This window comes from Geotrypetes seraphini, chromosome 3 (genome assembly GCF_902459505.1).
Source record: "Geotrypetes seraphini chromosome 3, aGeoSer1.1, whole genome shotgun sequence".
Taxonomy (NCBI): Eukaryota; Metazoa; Chordata; class Amphibia; order Gymnophiona; family Dermophiidae; genus Geotrypetes; species Geotrypetes seraphini.
In genome coordinates this window covers 21,855,806-21,878,813 of record NC_047086.1, presented here as the reverse complement: position 1 = coordinate 21,878,813, position 23,008 = coordinate 21,855,806, and the positions used below count along the sequence as shown (strand labels likewise).

At 43.1% G+C, this 23,008-nt stretch overlaps 1 protein-coding gene across 1 annotated transcript in view; it reads right to left on the bottom strand.

Annotated features, from left to right (window-relative positions):
- Nucleotides 1-3,364: 3,364 nt before the first annotated feature.
- FAXC (failed axon connections homolog, metaxin like GST domain containing) overlaps nt 3,365-23,008 on the bottom strand; it is a 50,546-nt gene continuing 30,902 nt past the window's right edge. Inside the window, exons 4-6 of the mRNA XM_033938482.1 lie at nt 17,105-17,322; nt 11,179-11,295; nt 3,365-4,246 (exon numbers count right to left, since the gene is read on the bottom strand). Coding sequence (XP_033794373.1) covers nt 3,966-4,246; nt 11,179-11,295; nt 17,105-17,322 — 616 coding nt within the window. The 3' untranslated portion in view covers nt 3,365-3,965. The remainder of the gene's footprint in view (nt 4,247-11,178; nt 11,296-17,104; nt 17,323-23,008) is intronic.

The following is a 23,008-nucleotide window of genomic DNA, read 5'->3' as shown; positions in this document are numbered from 1 at the left end:
CTAATGAAGAGCACAGAGGGTGGAATTTGGCTGTGGCAGCTGGAAATGGTTAAGTGAACTAACATAGAACTCCACCTCAAGACACAGAAGAACCTCGAACCCTTTCGCCTTCCCCCCACTCAAAGGCACACAACGCAAGAAAATGTTTGACAATCTTCTGGCAACACAAGCAGCAAAAATCAACCATTCCATCTCCAATCTTATGACAATATCAGACAACTTCAAAACATTCAGAAAAGAAATCAAAACCCTGCTTTTCAAAAAATTCATCCAAATATCTTAACCCCTCCTTTTTTACCTCCAGAAGATTCACCTACCTTCAGATAACCTTCCCCCAAATTACCCACCTTAACACCTTCCAATTAAACAAATACCATAAATAGATTGTAACCTACCCTCTCTAACTGCATTCCATATGTATTTTTCATACAGTTCTTCACTGTCAGTTTAATTTCCATCCTATAAGTTCACATAGAATTTTTCTTTTTCAACCATCTTTATTTTCTCTTCTTTATTAATTTCCAGGTACTTTAGTTAGATTGTGAGCCTTCGGGACAGTAAGGGAATTTTTTAAGTACCTTCTCACTTCTAATCTTAATGTATATTTTCTTCAAACCGCTTAGAACCTAACGGATGTAGCGGTATATAAGAAATAAATTACATTACATTACATAGTGGGTTTCAAAAGAGGTCTGGACAAGGAAAGTCCATAAAGCACTGGCTGGATAAGACCTGAGAGAGCCATTGCATATCTCTTGAAATTAATTATTGGCTTCCCAACTAACACACTAACGGGATTTATAATTCCAGTTCAATAGCTCTCATCTATGAATATATCAATTCAATCACTAAAAAGAGCTATATGATTATTATTCTCAATATAATCATTCAACATTTATTACATACTTAAAATTCATTAGAACTCACAATTAATTGTTCAATTCATATAACTTAATACTATTACATATTTCTAACCCTATTAAAAATTCATATCAAAAGATCATTTCAAAATTTTACTTATTGTCCAAATGGTAAACTTGGCTTCCTTAAATGTTGTGGAAACTTAATTCTTTAGTACAATTTATTCGTCCACTCAATATTTCATCTCACTCATGCTTCATTTCATCAAAATTGAAGCATGAGTGAGATGAAATATCAAGTGGAAAAATAAATTGTACAAAGAATTAAGTTTGGACAACATTGAAGGAACAATAAGTAAAATTTTGATATGAACTTTTAATAGGGTGGAAAGGGTAGTTAGAAATATGTAATAGTATTAAGTTATATGAATTGAACAATTAATTGTGAGTTCTAATGAATTTTAAGTATGTAATAAATGTTGAATGATTATATTGAGAATAATAATCATATAGCTCTTTTTAGTGATTGAATTGAAATTAATTATGAGAAACTGGATCTAATTTGAAGACAGGATGCTGGGCTGTATAACTTTGGTCTGACTCAGTATGGCTTATTTTATGTTAAAAAAAGATTCAAACATGAAGGCAGTAAAAAAAAGTCTATAAGTTCTGAGAGTGGTATTCTGGAAATAAAAAATGTGAACACCAGGCAAACCCTCGAGTCTTTTACATATGTAAAAATTTTTTGTGAAATGGGATATCCTCAGTGTGAGAGGTCAGCGAAGGGAGGAGAACCTCCAGCGCTTAGAACAACAAGGCAAGGACTAACAAGCCCCTACTCGCACACCATCATCGGATATCTCACGTGTGCCTCAACAGAAATTGTGAATAATAGTGTAATAAATAATTACAATATTCCAGAACAGAAATGATGCCCTTACAACTGAAAGTTCCATTTTTCTGCACACAACTTTTCTCCCCTAATCCAAAGGAAGGCCTATTTACAGAGTTCCTTAAATATTATCTAAGAGTGCCACGTAGCAGACTGTAGACTGCACACACTCCCGGTGGCCATCTATGACAAAGTACTTCCCAAACCTGTCCTATTAATCCCAGCATCTATCGGTTTTCAGACTATTTTAAGAATAACCTTACTGGGTCAGACCAATGGTCCATCTAGCTCAGTAGCCCATCCTCATGGTAGCCAAACCCCCAAAAGTAGCAACATTCCATGCTACTGAGCCAGGGCAAACAGTGGCTAACCCTATGTCTGTCTCAATAACAAACAATGAAATTTTCCTCCAGGAAATTGTCCAAAACTTTCTTAAAACCAGCTCTGCTATCCGCTCTTACCACAATCTCTGGCAACACGTTCCAAAGCTTAACTATTATCTGAGTGAAAAAATATGTCCTCTTATTAGTTTTAAAAGTATTACTCTCTAATTTCATCGAGTGTCCCCTAGTCTTTGTAATTTTTGACGGAGTAAAAAATTAATCCACTTGTACCCGTTCTACACCACTCAGGATTTTGAAGACTTCAATCATATCTCCTCTCAGCTGTCTCTTTTCCAAGCTGAAGAGCCCAAACTTTTTAGTCTTTCCTCATATGAGAGGAGTTCCATCCCCTTTTATCATGGTTGCTCTTTGAATTTTTCCTAGTTCCGCTATATCTTTCTTGAGATAAGGCGACCAGAATTGAACGCAATACTCAAGGTGAGATCGCACCATGGAGTGATACAGAAGCATTACAACATTCTTAGTCTTGCTAACCACCCCTTTTTTAATAATTCCTAGCATCTAGTTTGCTTTATTGGCTGCCACCACACATTGGGTGGAAGGTTTCATTATACTGTCCAGATCTCTTTTCTGGGTGCTAACCCCCAAGGTGGACCCTAGCATCTGCTAACTATGATTTTTATTATTCTTACCAATATGCATCCCTTTGCATTTTTCCACATTAAATTTCATCTACCATGTAGATGCCCAGTCTTCCTATTTCCTAAGTCCGCCTGAAATTTTTTACAATCTGCATGTGCAACAGTTTAGTGTCATCTGCAAATTTAATCACTCCGTTGTTCCAATTTCCAGATTATTTATAAATAAGTTACATAGCACCGGTCCCAGTACAGATCCCTGTGGCACTCCACTATTTACCCTCCCCCCCCCCACTGAGAAAAATGACCATTTAACCCTACCATCTGTTTTCTATCTGATAACCAATTCCTAATCCACAAATGAACTTTCTCAGGAGTTTCTCGTGAGGAACTTTATCAAAAGCTTTCTGAAAATCTAGATATACTATATCAACCGGCTCACCTTTATCCACATGTTTATTCTCACCTTCAAAGAGGTCAAGCAAATTGGTGAGGCAAGATCTCTCTCGGCTGAACCCATGCTGACTCCGTCTCATTAAATCATGTTTGTCTACGTGTTCCACAATTTTATTTTTTATACTTGTTTCCACGATTTTACTCAGCACTGAAGTCAGGCTTACCGGTCTGTAATTTCCTGGATCTTCCTTGGAACCCTTTTTAAAAATCAGCATAACGTTGGCCACCCTCCAATCTTCAGGTACTACAGACAATTTTAGCGACAGGTTACAGATCACTAACAGCAGGTCCAATGTATACAAATGTATCTGCTGCACGCTGATGGTGGAGATCTTGAAAATTCAACTGTTGGGGAATTATGAACCTAGCTGTACCGTAACAACACGCTTTCATCATAAGCACAAACATGTGTCCTTCTGCATGCCCGGGTATAATGGGAGGAATATATCATGTGGTAGGTTTATGTCACTCATCATCTAAACACCTGAGAGGGAAAAGAAATGAATCCCTGTATTACGTTATCAATGTCATTTCATTTTCCCAGAACGTCTTACTCTAACAAAGTAGTTTCGGCAGTTTTTAACTAGAGTTACCAACGAGGCCGCCAAACAGCATCTCGAAACGAAAGATTTACCCTTTCAAAGACCTCAAAAGAGGAAGATGGCTGAAGACTCCAGGTGTAAAAGGCAGTCTGATTTAAAAGTAATTCTACCCGGGTAACCAGACTTGACCCTCACATGCTGCTTGTTGGATAGGAATGAAAAAGTGCTCGATTTCATTTGTACTGCTCGTGGTCTGTAAACTCCTCCATGTCCACATCGGAATCGAAGAGCGACTGTCCAGTGAAGTCTGTGTCTGGTGTCTGGGAGATGCTGATCTCGTCCTCGTACGTGCCTGTCCTTGAATAGAAGCTGAATTCCTGCAGTGAGGGTTGGAGCTTGCTCTCCTCGCTGCTGTCCTCAGATTCGTATGTGCTGTTGTCATTGTCCATATACCACTCTGGCCAGAATTTCCTCCTGATCCTTTCACAGTACATAGCGAGGTTAATCAGTTCACCTGAAACACAATGCAACACAACTGACTGTAAGTACATCTAGTGCAATGTCCCAACCTCTTCTGTACCATCAATGGAAGACCTTCAAAAGTTTTCTAAACAAAATGGAGCAGACAATAGATTTCCAATACATCTTTCAATGGCATAAATCAATATGCCTCTCTACTACAGCAATCACACAGGAGCAGTTTGGCAAAACAATCGTCAATGAGAAAGGCTACAAAAGAAAAAAAAAGTGAGGTTCTCTAACTATCTCTCTATTAGTGAAAATATTTATATCCCTTTGAGAGTCATGAATACCACAGGACAAATGGAAGTCCTGAGGGCTGACTCCGACCTTCCCTTCTGAGCCTGCCAGAGCAAGAGGATCGAAAAGGAGGAATTTTTGGGCCTCCTAAAACAGCAATGATAAACAGGCTGTTCTTGGCCTGCCCACCAGGGCTTCCCTCTGCCGCATCATCAGTGATGCGGCAGAGCTAAGTCCCTGGCAGACCAGCCAGGAGCAGCCTGTTCACCACCGCTGCTGTTTTAGGAGAGGAGACTCAGGACTCACTGAATTGGTGAGTCCGGTTTTTTAAGGAAACAAATACAGTAGGTTCAATCTGTGAATTGGGTAGCACTAATGTCAAGCCGGGCTGCTGGTTGGACACCCCCTGCATTAGATAGATTGTGAGCCCACCAGGACAGATAGGGAAGTATGTAAACCACTTTGAGTATGGTTGTACAACTAGAAAAAGCCAGTATATAAGTCCCAATCCCCTTCCTCCACCCAGTGGGTTTGGGAGGGCTCACCATATAATATAAGGGGCTTATTTTCAGATGAGTACCTGGGCCTTTTTATGTGAAGTTCACTGCACGGCTCCCTGAGGTGCCCCACTGCTCTGCTGGGATGTCTTTGTGGCCAGTCTACTACAAATGCTGGCCCTTCCTACATCCTAACGGCTTATTTGGTGTGTTTTTTCTTTTAGATATTTTGTGTTTTGAAAATGGCCATAAAAGATAGATGCACTAAGGACAAACACATCTAGAAATGTTCAGTTTCAAAAAAATGGACTTTTTACTTCCCAATTTTTGGACGTACTTCTGAAAATGTTCACAGTCAGACTTCAGACGTCATATCTGAAATGCCTTTCCACACATTTTTGTGCCATGGATAGCCCCAAGCAAGCCATTTCAGTGGCTAAGAATATTGGACCTCCTTCTTCTTAGCGATGTCATTCAAGATGCTTTACAAATATAAAAAATAGTACAATGTGATCCAGGTTCATATTCAGACCACAAGAGATTGCTGGTGATCTCCCGCAGTCTGTGGTGATACCAGAAATTCAATGCTAGTGCCATATTCAGCCACTGGCATTGAATTTCCCATCTATTTTTGGCCAGCTGGCTATGGCGGTATTTATTGGCTAGCCAGCTAAGTATCAACGGTCAAAGATGGCTGTCTTTGGCCACCGAACTTAGCTGATTGGTGGCAATCAGCTATGTTGCGCGACACAGCCTGTCACCAGCCAATCCGGAGACCGAGATATTCAACTTGCGATACCGTACCATACATTTTTCCTTCTATACCACAAGTTTCATCTAGGATTTAATGCAGTTTACAATAAGATTCTCGATCAGAGGTCATGACCACTGAATGAAAATTAGACGGTTTGAGGAGAAAAGGTGGGTCTTTAATCTTTTCCTGAAGCTCTAGTATGTGCATGTGTGTCGCAGGTGAAGAAGGAGGTTCTTCCATATTCTGGGTCCCTGGTATGTGAACTTGGATTTATGCAGGTAGCTGGCTACTCCCTGCTGAATATCGGTGGCTAGCTGCCTATGTGCTAGTTAGACGGCTGGAAGCCATTCCTGACTGTCTACATGGCGCTAAGTGAAATTTAATCAAATTTTAACAAATATTTCCTCCAGGGAACAAATGGGATTTCAAGGCCTTTCTAAAACCAAAACTTAATTGTAGATTTTCATTTATTCCAGTAATTTATTCCACCTGTCTACTGCTACCTGCCTAAATGCCTTCCTTCTCCATTTCTGTTTCCCATAAATAAATTTATCTGGAATTGTCAACAAAACCTCCTATTGAAGAACATAAGAAAGTGAAATTGCTTCTTGCGATTAGTGTGTGTGTGGGGGGGAATGATAAGATGTTCTGCTGGTGGTTAGCAGCGTTCGGTTGATTTGGGATTTTACCTTTTGTTTTCTAAGTGCTATGCCCCATACTAAGAGGAAAAGGGTGGTCAGAGCTGCTCCCTCCCCAGCGGCAACCTCCTCTCCCATCCAGCAGAAGTTGGACCACTAAGTCTTCAGACCCCCATCGGAAAGAGCAGGAAAGTTGTGCTCTGCTGTTGCGCCCGACACTCTATTGCCTCCAGATACCAACCCACCTCCTTGTCCACTGGAAATGACTTCTGTAAGGTTGTAGCAGCTTCTGCTGTAGAAAATGCAAGTTAGACAGCTGATGGTGAAGGCGACCAGCAGCTCATGTGACCTGATAAAGGTTCCATCGAAGGGCTTAGAATAGAGGTCTGCACGGGAACGGGGATCGCGGGAATCCCATGGGTCCCGTGGGAATTCCCCCTAACCACGAGACACCCACGGGGACCCCCCTCTGGCCCACGGGACTCCCACAGGGACCCCCCTCTAGCCAACGGGACTCCCACAGGGATGGAAGGCTTTTGGAAGCAGGGTTCATCCATATAATATAATGGACACGTCAGCCTTAGTAAAAGAGGGGGTTTATAAGTTAATTACCTGAACAGAAAACAAAAAAAGGCTTCCACCAAAGAGACTCCACAAGGAAAACAACAGCGCAAACAAAAGAAACTGTGGAATTGATGATCCTGTCAGAAGTAATTGCTGCTTTTTATGGGGACTGGCGGGGATAGAGGAAATTCCTTGCGGGGAAGGGTGGGGACAGAGAGAATCCTGACGGGGACGGGTGGGGACGGAGAGGATCCTGGCGGGGACGGGTGGGGACGGAGAGGATCCTGACGGGGACGGGTGGGGACGGAGAGGATCCTGGCGGGGACGGGTGGGGACGGAGAGGATCCTGGCGGGGACGGGTGGGGACGGAGAGGATCCTGGCGGGGACGGGTGGGGACGGAGAGGATCCTGACGGGGACGGGTGGGGACGGAGAGGATCCTGGCGGGGACGGGTGGGGACGGAGAGGATCCTGGCGGGGACGGGTGGGGACGGAGAGGATCCTGACGGGGACGGAGAGGATCCTGGCGGGGACGGGTGGGGACGGAGAGGATCCTGGCGGGGACGGGTGGGGACGGAGAGGATCCTGACGGGGACGGGTGGGGACGGAGAGGATCCTGGCGGGGACGGAGAGGATCCTGGCGGGGACGGGTGGGGACGGAGAGGATCCTGACGGGGACGGGTGGGGACGGAGAGGATCCTGGCGGGGACGGGTGGGGACGGAGAGGATCCTGACGGGGATGGGTGGGGACGGAGAGGATCCTGGCGGGGACGGGTGGGGACGGAGAGGATCCTGGCGGGGACGGGTGGGGACGGAGAGGATCCTGGCGGGAACGGGTGGCGGGGATGGGTGGGATTTCTGTTCCCGCGCAACTCTCTAGCTTAGAATTCATCCTATGCTCCACCCCCAAAAAAGGTTAAGCTGGAACTTAACTGGACAGTTCTTCAGTGTTTAGACTCCACAGTTCAGAACTGAGCCAAGGAGGTAACTACTTTACTGGCAAAAATGGAAGAACTTACAAAAAAACAGTAGAAGAGGTTCAAAAGGACTTCAAATCAAATAAAAACCTAAGATGTTCATGTTTCTATTATTAAAAGTTTATCATAGTAAAATAGATCAGATTGAGACTTATATACAGGTATATCAACTGGGGAACTGTTTAAGAAATATTTGATTGTAGCTTTAAAGTTTGCCCCGGATGTGATTCGCCTTTAAATAGAATTTACTTTATGCCAAGTTCCTTGAAAAATTCTCCAGGAGAAGTGGCAGAAAGACAGATGGAAACCAGTGGATTGGACATAAATAATTTATTAGTTGTACTAGAACAATCTATTAGTGAAGTGACTGAGAAGGCCACCTTGCTGGTTACATTTGTTTTTGAGCAGGATCTAAACCATGTTCAGGCCCTTTTCCTATGCCTCCCCAAGGTCACTCAAGACAGGAGAAGGCATGAGGCAAGAAATAAAGGATTTCTGTGGAAGGGCAGACTAGATGGGCCATTTGGCCTTTATCTGTCATCAATTTTCTATGTTTCTTTCCTCTTAACATATGCAAATGCACTGTTAAATTTGCTGGAGTTAAATATGTATTTTTATACCTGAGCAACTGAGAACCTTTTTGGATATGAAGAAGAACATGTTAGATCAATGGAAGTTGGGGTAGGGTATGAGGAGCCACCAAAAAGTTCTCAGTCCAACCAACATACTTGGGTCAATCTCCATCAAGGGGCTAAGCACTTAGGCCCAGATTCCTAAAGTTAGAAATTGTTCGTTTAACGACAATTGCTGCTAACCACCCGATTCACTAAACGACCCACAGCGTATTTTCCAATCCGACCTAATCCATGCAAATAAGTAAAACCCCATGCAAAATAGCCAAGTGATTGATCCACTAACATTTGCTTGGCTATTTTGCATCGGGTTTTACTATCCTAAAACCTGACTGCTGCTCCTCCGTCCTCCTCCTGCACAATGCGGGCCTTAAGCCCCACCCCAGTGCATCCTGTGATGCACAGGGAGGAGCCTAAGGCCCTGATTGGCTCAGCTGCCTTGGGCTTCTCCCTTGGAGAATCAGCCAACAGCGATTGAGTCACTATCTTTAGTGAATCTGGGCCTTAGTCCAGTGATTTTCCACTTTTTTCATTCCATTGGAAAAATACACAACAAAAAAGTGGAAAATCACTGGGCAGTGGTGTAGCGATGGTAGAAGGCACCTGTGGCAGTGGCACCGCCCCCCCCTCACACACACATTTCCCTATCCCTCTCATTCCTTCCCCACCCTCACGCCCTCCCTTCCTCCCCATACCTCTTTAAAACCATGACAGTAATAATAATAACTTTATTCTTTTATACTGTCATAACCAAAAGTTCTAGGCCAGGGGTGTCCAACCTGCGGCCCGAGGGCCACATGCTGCCCCCGTGAAGTATTTTGTGCGGACAAGGGCAATGCAGTGTTTTCCTCTGCTGCCCCTGGGTGTTTACCATCTTGCCGGCTCCCTCCTCTGTCTTGCTGCAGCGTTTGCGCATTTGTGCGGTCCCAGAAACATTTTGTTTGGCCAATGCGGCCCAGGGAAGCCAAAAAGTTGGACACCCCTGTTCTAGGCGGTTTACACTGCCCGGGGTGATCCGCACCCCCCCCCCCCGGCACTACTATCACTGGGCTAAGTGTATAGCCCTCGAAGAAGACTGCCCCTTTGTTGGTTGGTCGGAGAACTTTTCAGCCCCCATCGTACACATAAGAGCCTTCCTTCACAGTTATTTTCCTTAAATTTGTTTCCTATTTGCTTTCTTTTTCTTCTTTTGAGATCTAATGAAGATATGCTAGTATTGTTTTTTGTTTTCTTCTGATAAGAATTATTCTTTCTGTGTTACTTTAACAAGATTTGATGCTTGTAGTTGCATTTTTTGAAATCATAAATTTAAAAAAAAAAGGAAAACAAAAAAGAACTTGAGTTGCCTTACTAGGACAGACCGACGGTCCATCAAGTGGCAAAGTAATGGAGGGACCTCGGATTTCAGCATTTTTTAAAGTGAGCAGCAGAATCAACGTTCACTCATAGGTAGCCAATATACTGTAATTTATACAACACATTGGTTTTCCTCTTACTCAAAAGTCTTGCCACAATATTCTGGACTAGTTGAAGTTTCCTTAAAAATTTTCCAGGCAGATCCACCTATAAGACATTGTGATAATCTAATGAGCATATCCTGGGAGCTGCATTTAGGTCAGGGGAGTTAATAACACGAGCGCAACTGCATTTTCAAAAGTGTGCGTGCGTTACTCCCATTCTTTCATCTGCAGGAGCAGCAACTGCAAATTATGCCGTCACCTTGTATAAGACTCTGCTGAGACCTCATTTTGACTATTGTTTACAATTCTGGAGGCCACGCCTTTAAAAAGGATGGAGTCGGTTCAGAGGATCCCGGGACTAGGGCTTATTTTCGGGGTAGGTCTTAGTTTTGGGGAAACACGGTAGGTGGTTTCAGCATAGGCAGTTAGTGAGGATATTCACAGCACTATTCAGTTAACTGTTCTCAAGTATTCCTGGATAGCTCTGCACGAGCGATATAGAAGTCCAGGAGCCATTTAAATCCCTTTCACTAATCAACCCTAACGTATTAAAAATATTATTTAATGCTCATTAGATATTTCAAACTGTAAATTTTTTTATAATTGCCTTTTCTTTTCCTCAATTTGCTCACATTGAAGAAGAAGAAATTATCTGAGATCCACAACATATAAATCTTCCAGAGGGCACTTGATTAAAAAAAGGATACTCAGCGGATGCTCGGCAAGGAAACGAACAGCCTGGCAGGCAGCCACAGATGCAATAAATAGAGAGAGCAAATGGCCACCAAAATGAAATAAATAAAACCTTAATTCATATAAAGAGCCAACTAAAAGAGTCATGAGCTACCATGCTGGGACATTCCGATGGTCACAAGTACCTAGCAAGATCCGAAAAGAGTAGAACAGATCAGATTTCATGCTGCTTATCCTAGGAATAAGTGGTGGATTTTCCCAAGCCCATCTTAATAATGGTTTTTGAACCTTCCTTTTAGAAAATTATCCTAACCTTTTTAAAACCCTGCTAAGCTAACTGCTTTCATTACATTCTTTGGCAACAAATTTCAGAGTTTAATCACATGTTGAGTGAAGATATATTTTCTCTGGTTTGTTTTCAATTTACTAATCCTAGTATTTTTGGAAAGAGTAAACAAGTGCTTAGAATGTACCTTTTATGAGTCTCTCAGGCCTCGTTCCTGGTAAAGTCCACATTGCCTGTGCCAGATGCCCAAAGACAGTGGCATCTATGGTGGAAAGCTTTGGTCCCATGAAGTATTTCTTATCGCCTGTCAGCGGAAGAAAGCAGAGAAATGGTTGCAGGGCTGGTTGGAGATGAGCCGCAAACACTGTCTTCCTGCTGTTTAACTAGTTAACAGGTTTCATCCAGTAAATGTTTTTTTATAAAACTGCTCATAAATACCTCTTATTCCAAGTGATAAATATCCGTTGTGATATATTATTCAACCACTCTTAATAGCTATAAATTTCATAACTTGACTGAAGCTTCGGACCTCAGAAACACCACTCATCGCTCAAGTATTTATCAAAGCGATAAGCTCGACGTGTTGTCTCCTCACAGGATTCAAGTTTCCCTGATCATAAAAACTGAGATAAGTCATAAACCTTTAGTACATATGTAAAAGCATTTGACTAGTAGCACTTTAAGGCACCTTTTAAGCACTTTGAAACTGTTGCACTTTAAAAACTGCACTTTAAATATTGAAATCCAATTAGGATAAAAAAAAAAGTGGGGCCAGTGAGGAGACAACATGTCAAGCTTATCGCTATGATAAACCTTTGAGCGACGAGTGGTGTTTCTGAGGTCCGAAGCTTCAGTCAAGTTATGAAATTTATAGCTAAGAGTGGTTGAATCATATATTACAATGGATATTTATCACTAGGAATAAGAGGTATTTATGAGCTATATGCCAAGTTAGATTAAAATTGAAGAAATAACCATCTTAGTAGGACTGCAGCATATTGTATGGCTAGAGCTAAAAATACTACCAAGACAGAGCAAAGGGGAACAAACTAACCCCCTCCTTTACAAAGCCGTGCTAGCCACAGCGGTAAGAACTCCGACACTCAAAGAATTCCTATGAGCGTCGGAGTTCTTATCGCCGAGGCTGACGCTAAAAGCGATAGCGAGGCTTTGGAAAGATTTTAAAGCCACCGTATTATAGACGTCGTTCTTCACAACTGGGTTTTCTACATCTTAGCAAAGAGTGTGTTTAAAATATGCAAAATGAATTAGGAGGTTTCTGTATGTTTGGAGGTTAAATTTGTAGTTACAAGGAAGGACAGCGCTAAATCCATCCATGTTGTGGTTTTTGCTTTGCAGTAATGCCAGAAATTGCTTAGTGAATTTCACAAAACCCCCAGCACAGAATAGAAATCTCTTTGTGTATTTTCTTGTTCCTCCTCAGTTGTGTGTTTTCTTGTTCCTCCTCAGGATCTCCCATATGAGGAAAGGCTGAGTAAATTGCAGCTATACTCACTCGAGGAATGTAGAGAGAGAGGAGACATGATTGAGACGTTTAAATATATCACGGGCCGTATCGAGGTGGAAGATGATATCTTCTTTCTTAAAGGTCCCACGGCCACAAGAGGGCATCCGCTGAAAATCAGGGGCGGGAAATTTCATGGTGACATCAGGAAGTATTTCTTCACCGAAAGGGTGGTTGATCATTGGAATGAACTTCCACTGCAGGTGATTGAGGCCAGCAGCGTGCCAGATTTTAAGAAAAAATGGGATAGGCATGTGGGATCTCTTGGGGGGGTGAAGTTGGGGGGTGAGTCATTAGAGTGGGCAGATTTGATGGGCCGAGGCCCTTTTCTGCCGTCATTTTCTATGTTTCTATTTCAGACATCCTGGGTGGCACCAGTTCCTCTCCACTGTTGCTCAGGTTAGCGCTGGCATCCAAAATGGCAGTAGTAAGGGATAGGCTTTAGCAGCAGTACCACAAGACTAAAGCTAGGGGGCAAAGACACCATTCTGGATGCTGGTGGCAACCCCGGGTGGCAAGAGTGGGAGAGCTGCCACCCAGAATCATCAAACTACCATTTCAGATCCTTGAGTAGATCTTGAGAGCAAGGTTTTTCTGTCAGGAAGGAGATATGTTGAGCAGAGGAGATTGGATTGGAGGGGGATCAGACATTGAAAGATTTGGGAGGGGTATTGGACATCGGGGGGGGGGGGGGGAGTGCTCCGCCTGTCTTCATTCTCATTTAAGGACTGGGCCCCCACCATGCAGGGAACATCCCATGTATTTTAGGGCCTGAGTTTTCAAAAAGGAGTGGCGAAGGAGGAAAAAGAAATGGTGGATAGACTAAACTTATTCTTTTTGTCAGTATTTACAAAAAAAGGACACATCCAACGTGCCGGAACTTGAAAAAATCTTCAAAGGAGATCAAGCAGAAAAATTAACATCCATGGAGGTAAGCCTTGAAGACGTACACAAGCAGAAAGATAGATTAAAAACTGACAAATCTCTGGGCCCGGATGAAATCTACCCTAGGGTATTGAAAGAACTAAAGGAGGAAATAGCGGAACTACTACAGCAGGTTTGTAATCTATCTCTGAAAACAGGCGTGATCCCGGAGGATTGGAAGATAGCTAATGTTACGCTCATCTTTAAAAAAGGATCGAGAGGTGACCGTTAAGTTTGACTTCGGTTCCAGGGAAGATGGCGGAAGCACTGATAAAAGACAGCATCGATGAGCATCTAGAAAGGAATAAACTGATGAAAACAAGCCAATATGGCTTCTGCAAACGGATTGGCAAAGGGGACCCCATAAAAATTGTATACTTAGATTTCCAAAAAGCCTTTGACAAGGTACCCCATGAACGTCTACTACGGAAACTGAAGAACCATGGGGTAGAAGGAGACATACATAGATGGATCAAAAATTGGTTGGCGAATAGAAAGCAAAGGGTGGGAGTGAAGGGCCACTACTCGGACTGGAGGAGGGTTATGAGTGATGTTCCGCAGGGGTCGGTACTTGGACCGCTGCTGTTCAATGTATTTATAAATGATCTAGAAACAGGGACGAAGTGCGAAGTAATAAAATTCACAGACGACACCAAACTATTTAGTGGAGTTGGGTCTAAAGAGGACTATGAAGATTTACAAAGGGACCTGAACAAACTAGAAGAGTGGGCGACGAGATGGCAGATGAAGTTTAATGTAGAGAAATGTAAAGTCTTACATGTAGGAAACAGAAACCCGAAGTACAGCTATTCGATGGGAGGGCTGGTAATGGGTGAAAGTACCCAAGAAAAAGACAACACAATGAATAATAATAGTGGACAACACAATGAAGCCGTCAGCACAGTGCGCAGCGGCCTCTAAGAAGGCAAATAGAATGCTAGGTATTATCAAGAAAGGTATTACAACCAGAACGAAAGAAGTTATCCTGCCGTTGAATCGGGCGATGGTGCGCCCGCACCCGGAATACTGCGTCCAATATTGGTCGCCGTACCTTAAGAAGGATATGGCGATACTCGAGAGGATTCAAAAAAGAGCGACACGATTGATAAAAGGTATGGAAAACCTTTCATATGCTGAAAGATTAGAGAAACTGGGGCTCTTTTCCCTGGAGAAGCAGAGACTTAGAGGGGACATGATAGAGACTTACAAGATCATGAAGGGCATAGAGAAAGTGGAGAGAAGGGTATAGACAGAGGATTACTATACAGGCCCTGGACCTGATGGGCCGCCAAGTGAAAATGATTGCCACTCGTGTAAATCATTAGCTTAGCTTTGCTATACAAATTGTGAGGTTTTATTCGTAGTTTATCTGGTTTTATGTTCTTTTAACTATGTGTGTTACTCTGTTCCTTGCCGACGCAAGCAGCAAAACTCGACCACTCCATTTCCAACCTGCTGACAACAACGAGCGACCTCAAAACATTTCGAAGAGAGATCAAAACCCTGCTATTCAAGAAATATGTTCAGACACCTTAACTCCCACCCCCTCCCTCACCTCCCCGGTAAATTCCCTTCTCAAAGCCTCCACTTCTCTGGTAACTTTTTCCTTTTCTAAATATCAACCAAGAATACAGTTCCCTAAAATGTAAAGCTCCTGGAAATGTACAGCTTTCTTACTTGTTATCCTTGTTATGCCTAGAAATGTCCAATACTTATTTGTTATCTAATTCACAATATCTCTTAGAAATATCCAGCATTCTTATCTCACCTGTAACCCAAAAAAATTGTAACTATCCTGGAAATGTCCAGTTAACTCTTTTGTAATCCGCCTAGAACTGCAAGGTACAGGCGGAATAGAAGTCACTAATGTAATGTAATGTAATGTAAGTTATAAATAAATAAATTAAAATAAAATAAAGCATTTAATTAATCCGGCAAAGCTGAAAAAAGGTATTCAACAAGTGCACTAGCAGGATTGTTCAGTCTGACAAAAAGTTCCTTCAAATCAAGCCTGGTTGCAAAATTACTTTCCTCAACACTTCATTGCTCCAGGTACAAAATAAATACCTGTCTAAAACACGCAAACTGCTTTGATTGTATAAGCCAGTGTTTCTCAACATGCGGTACGCGTACCCCAGGGGGTACACAGCCTGGCTGCCACAAGGGATCTCTCCCTGCCTATCGCCGGCAATCCCTGCCTGCCTGCCCCCCCCCCACACACACCCCAAAAGCCGTCACGGTCGGGATGTACACCCGCTGCACAACCCTCCAGCCCCGAAGCCGACATGTTCCATCCCTCCCCCAGCAGAAACTCCGTAGCAGGGACTGGCCATGGCTGCGTGCAGTGGCTGGCCCACGAGATTTACCCCCGACATCAATCCTGACGTCGGAGAGAAAGTCCCGGGGCAGCAGCAGGACATTTTGGCTCCTTTCATGTAGTGCAACCCAGTGCCCCACTGGCTCTAGTACTTATGTACATGTCCTTTATAGTTTAGTTCTTTGATAGATTACAGCTAGTGGCATAAATATGTTTGGGGGGGGCAGAAAAAGGAAATAAAAATATTGAAATTCAGTAGTGTAGTGAGGGGGGGGCGGAGTGCCCCGGGCGTCGTCTTTGCGGGGGATGCCGGTGCCTCTCCTCCTCTTGAAATGTTTGCCGGCATAAGCAGCATCGTCCACTTGCTGCTCGCACTGGCCTCAGCTCCCTTTTGACGTCACTTCCTGCTCAAGGGACCAGGAAGTGACATCAGAAGGGACCCGAGGCCAGCATGAGCAGCAAGTGGAAGACATTGTTCGCGCCATCGAATGTCTGAAGAGGTACATGGGGTGGGGGCTCAAGCGGTGTGGAAGAGTGGGGGGGGGGGGTCGCATGGCACGGCGATGTTGGGCGTGACCGAGCACCAACCTCCCTCGCTACGCCACTATTGAAATTGGAATAGATCTGTCTGGAGTCAGAGCAAAGGGTTGTAGTACAGCTCTTCAGATTTATTAAATAAATAAATGAGATCGCTTATCAGATTTCTAAGCAATGTAATGCAGCATAATTGAACACAACAAAAACTAGACATGGACAAACACACAGATCAAGGTAAAAAGGGGAAAGAACTCCAGTAGTTACAGGACAGAACATGGAAGGTGAAAACACTAGGGGGAGGGATATTCATATAGGGGCAAAAAATAATATTAATTTAGGACGATTTAGAGATTAAGAAAGGACAGAAATGCAAAGAAATCCTTTAAAAGGGCCTTAGGCTTCAGAAACGTATTTAAATAAGAAACGTTTTAGACCTCCTTTAAATCTATCGAAGGTTGTTTCCTCTCTCAGGTAAGCTGGTAGGAAGTTCCAAAGCTGTGGGGCTGTGACAGAGAAGATATTAGAGCACCACACATTAATAACTCTCAACGAAGGGACAGACAAAAGGTGTCGTTCATTCGCTCTTAGCGTTCGTGAAGTCTGTCTAAAACTAAAGGTGCTTTGAAGAATCGTGTTTTGAAGGTTAGTAAAGCTATCTTGTACGTAATCCTATGTGAGATTGGAAGCCAGTGTGCATTCTTCAGGAGGGGAGTAACGTGGTCGAATTTCCTAAAGTGAAAATAACAAATAGCTTTTACTTTCACGAGCAGTAGGTAAGGGGCACGGAACCTACAACAAAATGTACATTACCCAGAAGGCCTGCAAGCGATCGCATGTCTTTCTCCATCAGCAGGTATATCTCTTCCTCTGAGAATCGTCCAATCCCGTGGCCATACATCTCCCGCTTCACGATCCCTTTTGTAAGGTGGCACAGAATCCACTTCAGTAAGTCACTAAAGGGGCCAGGAAGGGAGAGCATCTTCTGGGTCTCGTGGAGGTTCTCCACCCACTGGCAATAAGCCAGAGTCCTGGAATGTCATGAAAAGAATTGTTAGCTTTATGTCGGACCATGTAACAGCCTGATAACTTGCAAACGTAACCAGTAAGAAGCACAATTCTGGAAGACCAAGGCCAGTTCTGTAAGGGGGGAAAAAAAGGCAACATAATACAAAAGCAAGCGAGAAAAGGATTGCAACATGGGCAAACTGAGGCCTAGCTCAGGGCCTAGTTCACTAAGGCTCTTTCTCCCATTCTGGATCTATGGGAAAAGAACAGCCCAAAAGCCCTACGTCATGGAGAACTAATTCACAAAAAGGTAGGGATGGAGCACAGGCATCATCATAAAAGAGGCACTCGAGGTAAAAAACAAAAAATATTTTATTCTAAGTACAAAAAATAAAAACAAAGCAATGCCACCAAGGATTTGGATCAAGCAAAAGAAACCCGGCACCTACAGTTAGGTGCTCGGATCGACACACCTAGCCAATCTAGGCGACTAACTTAATTTTTTAATTGGCTTAAGCAGCGCTGATAATCGAAAGCGCTGTTAAAAAAAAACCCCAATTAAAAAACATTAATTTGCCAGTAGGCACCTACCACCTTGCGGTAGGTGTCTGAGGTCTGGCAAATAGGCATGGTTAGGGGGCGGAGTATAGGCGTGGTTTAACTTAGGTGCCGGTAAGCGACTGCCTGAGCAAACCCTGGCCTCAATGGCAACGCGCTTAGGGTTCTAACGCCTACCGACACCCAAGAACAGTTAGGGCTGCTAAGCACGAGTCTATAAATAGCGCCTAGCGATGGATCGACAACCACGCCGAGCGGCGCCTAACCGATAGGTGCCGTTTATAGAATCAGGGCCAAAGTGCCTGCCTCCGGGGTCACAATCACGGTGCTCCAAGATAGTCAAGATAACGCAATGCTGAATCACATAACAACAAATTTCTAGACCGCATAGCCATAAGTTCAATGCGGTTAACAAACGATTGTGATATGAAAAATACAGACAGATCTAATTAGTCAGAAATTTTTGATAAAAAGAAAGGTTTTTGGCAATTTTCTAAAATGTTCATAAGAGCTAAGTTTCAAGTTTCAAGTTTTATTTATATTTGATTAATCGCTTAATTAAAATTGTTTCTAAGCGAATTACAATATATAAAGGTAACATATAACTAAACATAATATTAAAATAGGAGATAACATATAAGATGTTATAAAACTGGCAATTTATACAATAAATACAAATTAAAATACAATTAAAAAAAAAAAAGGGAGCATTTACATAACAAGTATAAAATGAGCTAATAAATTTATACAATAATGAAAATGATATCAACATAAAAGATTCAGGAAAAAAGCATGGAAAAGAAGAAGAAAGAGAACGAGAGAGAGCTCAGAAGTAATTTATAAGTTACAAGTTAAAGGCATCCTTGAATAAAAAGCATTTTAAATTCTTTTTAAAATCACTTAAGTTATTTACGTCTCTTAACTGTAACGGTAATGAATTCCAAAGTTGTGGTGCTGATACAGAAAACATGTCTTGTCGGCGGGTTCCAATAACTTTTAAAGAGGGAACCGTTAAAAGTTTATGGTTGTTTGATCGTAACGAACGTGAGGTACTATATGGAATAAGAACTTTATTTATAAATTGGGGTTCATTAGTGTCAAGAGTTTTGAATGTTAATAATAAGATTTTATAAGTAATCCGATGATTAATGGGGAGCCAATGAGATTTAATCAGAAAGGGAGTGACATGATCATATTTTTTACCTTTATAAATAAGCTTAACGGCAGTGTTTTGTATGATTTGTAAGCGTTTCTGTTCTTTTTGTGTAATGTTTAACAATAGAGAATTGCAGTAATCAAGTTTAGAAATGATTAAAGAGTGTAGTAGGATATTTAGAGATTTAGGTTCTAAGAATTTTGAAATTGATTGAATTAGACGAAGTCTAAAGAAACAGGATTTAACAGTATTATTTATATGATCATGATAGGAAAGGTTATTGTCAATAGTGACACCAAGGATTTTTAAAGATGATACCATTTCAATAGATGTATTGTCATAGAAACATAGAAACATAGAAACATAGAAATAGACGGCAGATAAGGGCCCACGGCCCATCTAGTCTGCCCACCTTAATGTCCCTCCCCTACCTTAAAATCAGGCACGCTGCTGGCCTCAATCACCTGTAGTGGAAGACTATTCCAGCGATCAACCACTCTTTCAGTGAAAAAGAATTTCCTGGTGTCACCTCGTAGTTTCCCGCCCCTGATTTTCAACGGATGCCCTCTTGTTGTCAAGAATGAAAGGAGCACACAGATGAATTCCTTGCTTCCAAGTGAATAGTAAGGCCTTAGTTTTTTGTGCATTTAAGGCTAACATGTGAGAGGTAAGCCATTGTTGAACTTTTTCTAGTTTTAAATTAATTAGTTGTAATTCTTCTTTATTTTCTGGGTCTATTGGATGAGTAATTTGTATGTCATCTGCGTAACTAAAAGTGGTAAATCCTATAGATTGGCATAATGTTAGTAAAGGAGATAAGAAAATATTGAATAGTAATGGAGATAAGATGGATCCTTGTGGGATACCATAATTAAGAGTATAAGGTTTGGAATTAGAATTATTGAAAGTCACTGTTGATGAACGATTAGACAAAAAAGATTTAAACCAATCAAATATTTGATCACAAATTCCAATGGCCTTCAATCTGTAGCAATGGTTGGAAATCTTTGATCGTAGTACGCTTGATCACAGTACGCTGCTTGATATGAAAGAGTGCGCTCGTGATATTTCTTACTTTTACAGCCCTTAAGCGACGGAAACGTAAAAAGGGCACGTGGCTTTCTACTGTTCTGAAGCAACACTATGAGGAACCTGTCGGCAAGGATTAGTGGAGCTGCTCCAAATGCAGCTTTTTAATAATAATAATAATAATAATAATTTATTTCTTATATACCACCAAAGCCCTAGAAGCTCGAGGCGGTTTACAGTGAAGAAGAGCTGGACAATCAGCGAATGGGTACAATCAGAGAAAAGGTACAATCAGCAAGTACAATCAATAAGTGGAACAATCAGCAGAATAGATACAATTAATAGAGGTAAGAAGGGGGGCTGGAGCAATGTAAGGGTCAGGAGAAGGTGAGCGGGAAGGGAGGAGAAAGGAGGTCTAGGGGGGAAGGGTAGGGTAGGAGTCTTGGGTTACAAATCGATTAAATAGATTAGATTTAATAATTTTCTGCAGTTTAGGTAGGATGAAGAGCGCGAGAAAATATTACACAGCCAGTCATTTAGATGACCTGCTTGGAAGGCAAGAGTTTTGTTCAGGTGTCTTTTGTAACGGCAGGCCTTTAGAGTTGGATGGCTGAAGAGATGAGCTTTGCGAGTAGGTCCTAACTTAAAGATCACCCTAAGCTGAAAACCTAAGCAGTTGCCTCAAACAACGATTAAGTCAATAATTGAGTCCATTGCCACTCACTGTCTTACACAGGTTTTACTTCCCATGGTAATAAAGGGGGGGGGGGGGAGTTTATTGCTCTTTATTACCTTTGGAAGTAAAACTTGTACAACGGGGTGAGTGGCACTAGAGTCATTGACAGTAGAATCCTGATGATCTGGGACTCAAGCAACCAGCAATCTCACCCAATCGGCAAAAAAAAATAAATAAATAAAATCATCCTCCCTCCAACTCCTGAAGCTGCAGCGGCAGCCAGGTTAACGGAGGCAGCGCTGGAAACAGGCTGCTCACAGCCAGCCCAAGCAGGGCCTTTCCTCTGCCGCTTCACTTCTGACATGGCAGAAGAAATGCTCCGCCGGGGCTAGCCTGTTTCCGGCGCTGCCTCTGCTAAACTGGCTGTTGCTGATGCTTCGGGGGAGGGAGGGAAGGGGGTTGACCGGTCAGGACCGCTGCCACTGCTGTTTCAGGTAAGTGAAGGGAGGGTCCAGGAGGCCAGCCCCACATGGAGGGCAGATTCGGGGGGATGGGGGGGGGGAGAACTGCACCAGAAATGGGGGGGAGAGGGTCCAGCAGGGTGAAAGGTAGGGGAGGGGAGATGGATGGATGCTGGTCCCATAGGTGGAGGGGTTTTGAGAGGGGGGGAGAGAAAAAGTGGCCCAGACCAGAAAGGAGGGTGGGATGGGAGGAACAGATACTGGACCTACCAGTGGGGGTGGAGGGATGATAAAGAGAGGAAGAGAGTGAGGTGGGAGATTATTTTTAGAGTAACTCTCAAGCAACCAGCATCTACCAATCCCCTTGGATGCCGGATAACTGAGATTTTACTGTATTGACTTAGTTGTTTGCAGCAACTAAGGTGTTCAGCATTACATTGTCTTGAATACGATAGAGCAGAGAATTTGGCCCCTGATGCAACCTTCTCCCCTGATCCCCCATTCTAATCCCCCACTCTTCCAACCTAGTACTGATCCTGTCCCATAGCCCCCACCCTATTTGATCCTCACATACTCAGCACCCCTCCCCCTCACATTCATAGCTTCCCACCCACCCAACCCTCTGTCTCCTGCCTGCCAACCAGTGTTTGATCCATCTGTGTACATCCCCTTCCACCCCGTGGTTCCACAGCTTCCTAAGTAGCCGCTCATGGGGTACCTTGTCAAAGGCCTTTTAGACATCATTTACCTTGACTTCCAAAAGGCCTTTGACAAGGTACCCCATGAGCGGCTACTTAGGAAGTTGTGGAACCACGGGGTGGAAGGGGATGTACACAGATGGATCAAACACTGGTTGGCAGGCAGGAGACAGAGGGTTGGAGTGAAGGGTCACTACTCGGGCTGGAGGAAAGTCACAAGCGGAGTTCCACAGGGGTCTGTACTTGGACCGCTGCTGTTCAATGTATTTATTAATGACCTGGAAACGGGGACAAAATGTGAAGTTATAAAATTTGCGGACGACACTAAACTCTGTAGAAGGGTTAGAACTACGGAAGAGTGTGAGGACCTACAAAGGGACCTAAACAAACTGGAGGAGTGGGCGAATAAATGGCAGATGAAATTCAATGTAGGGAAATGCAAGGTCATGCATATAGGGAGAAAGAACCTGATGTTCAGCCAAATGGGGGGATTAGTATTAGAGGGAAGTAACCTTGAAAGAGATTTGGGTGTACTGGTGGATACAACAATGAAGTCAACGGCGCAATACGCAGCAGCTGCGAAGAAGGCAAACAGAATGTTGGGTATTATTAAAAATGGTATTACAGCCAGAACAAAAGAAGTCATCCTGCCGTTGTATCGGGCAATGGTGCGCCCGCACCTGGAGTACTGTGTTCAGTATTGGTCACCGTACCTTAAGAAGGATTTGGCAATACTTGAGAGGGTCCAGAGGAGAGCGACACGAATGATTAAGGGCATGGAAAACCTTTCAACAACCTTCAGGACTTATCCATGGGCCATCCTTGTCTGGCTCTGGGTGCAAAATGGCATTCTCTAACCCTTGGCTTAACCCAGGGGTAGGGAACTCCGGTCCTCAAGAGCCATATTCCAGTCGGGTTTTCAGGATTTCCCCAATGAATATGCATGAGATCTATGTGCATGCACTGCTTTCAATGCATATTCATTGGGGAAATCCTGAAAACCCGACTGGAATACGGCTCTCGAGGACCGGAGTTCCCTACCCCTGGCTTAACCTATGGACCAGGTGACGATCTGCTCCAGGGCACCAAAAGCCTGGGCCCATGATATCACGGCCCATAAGTTAGGCTTGC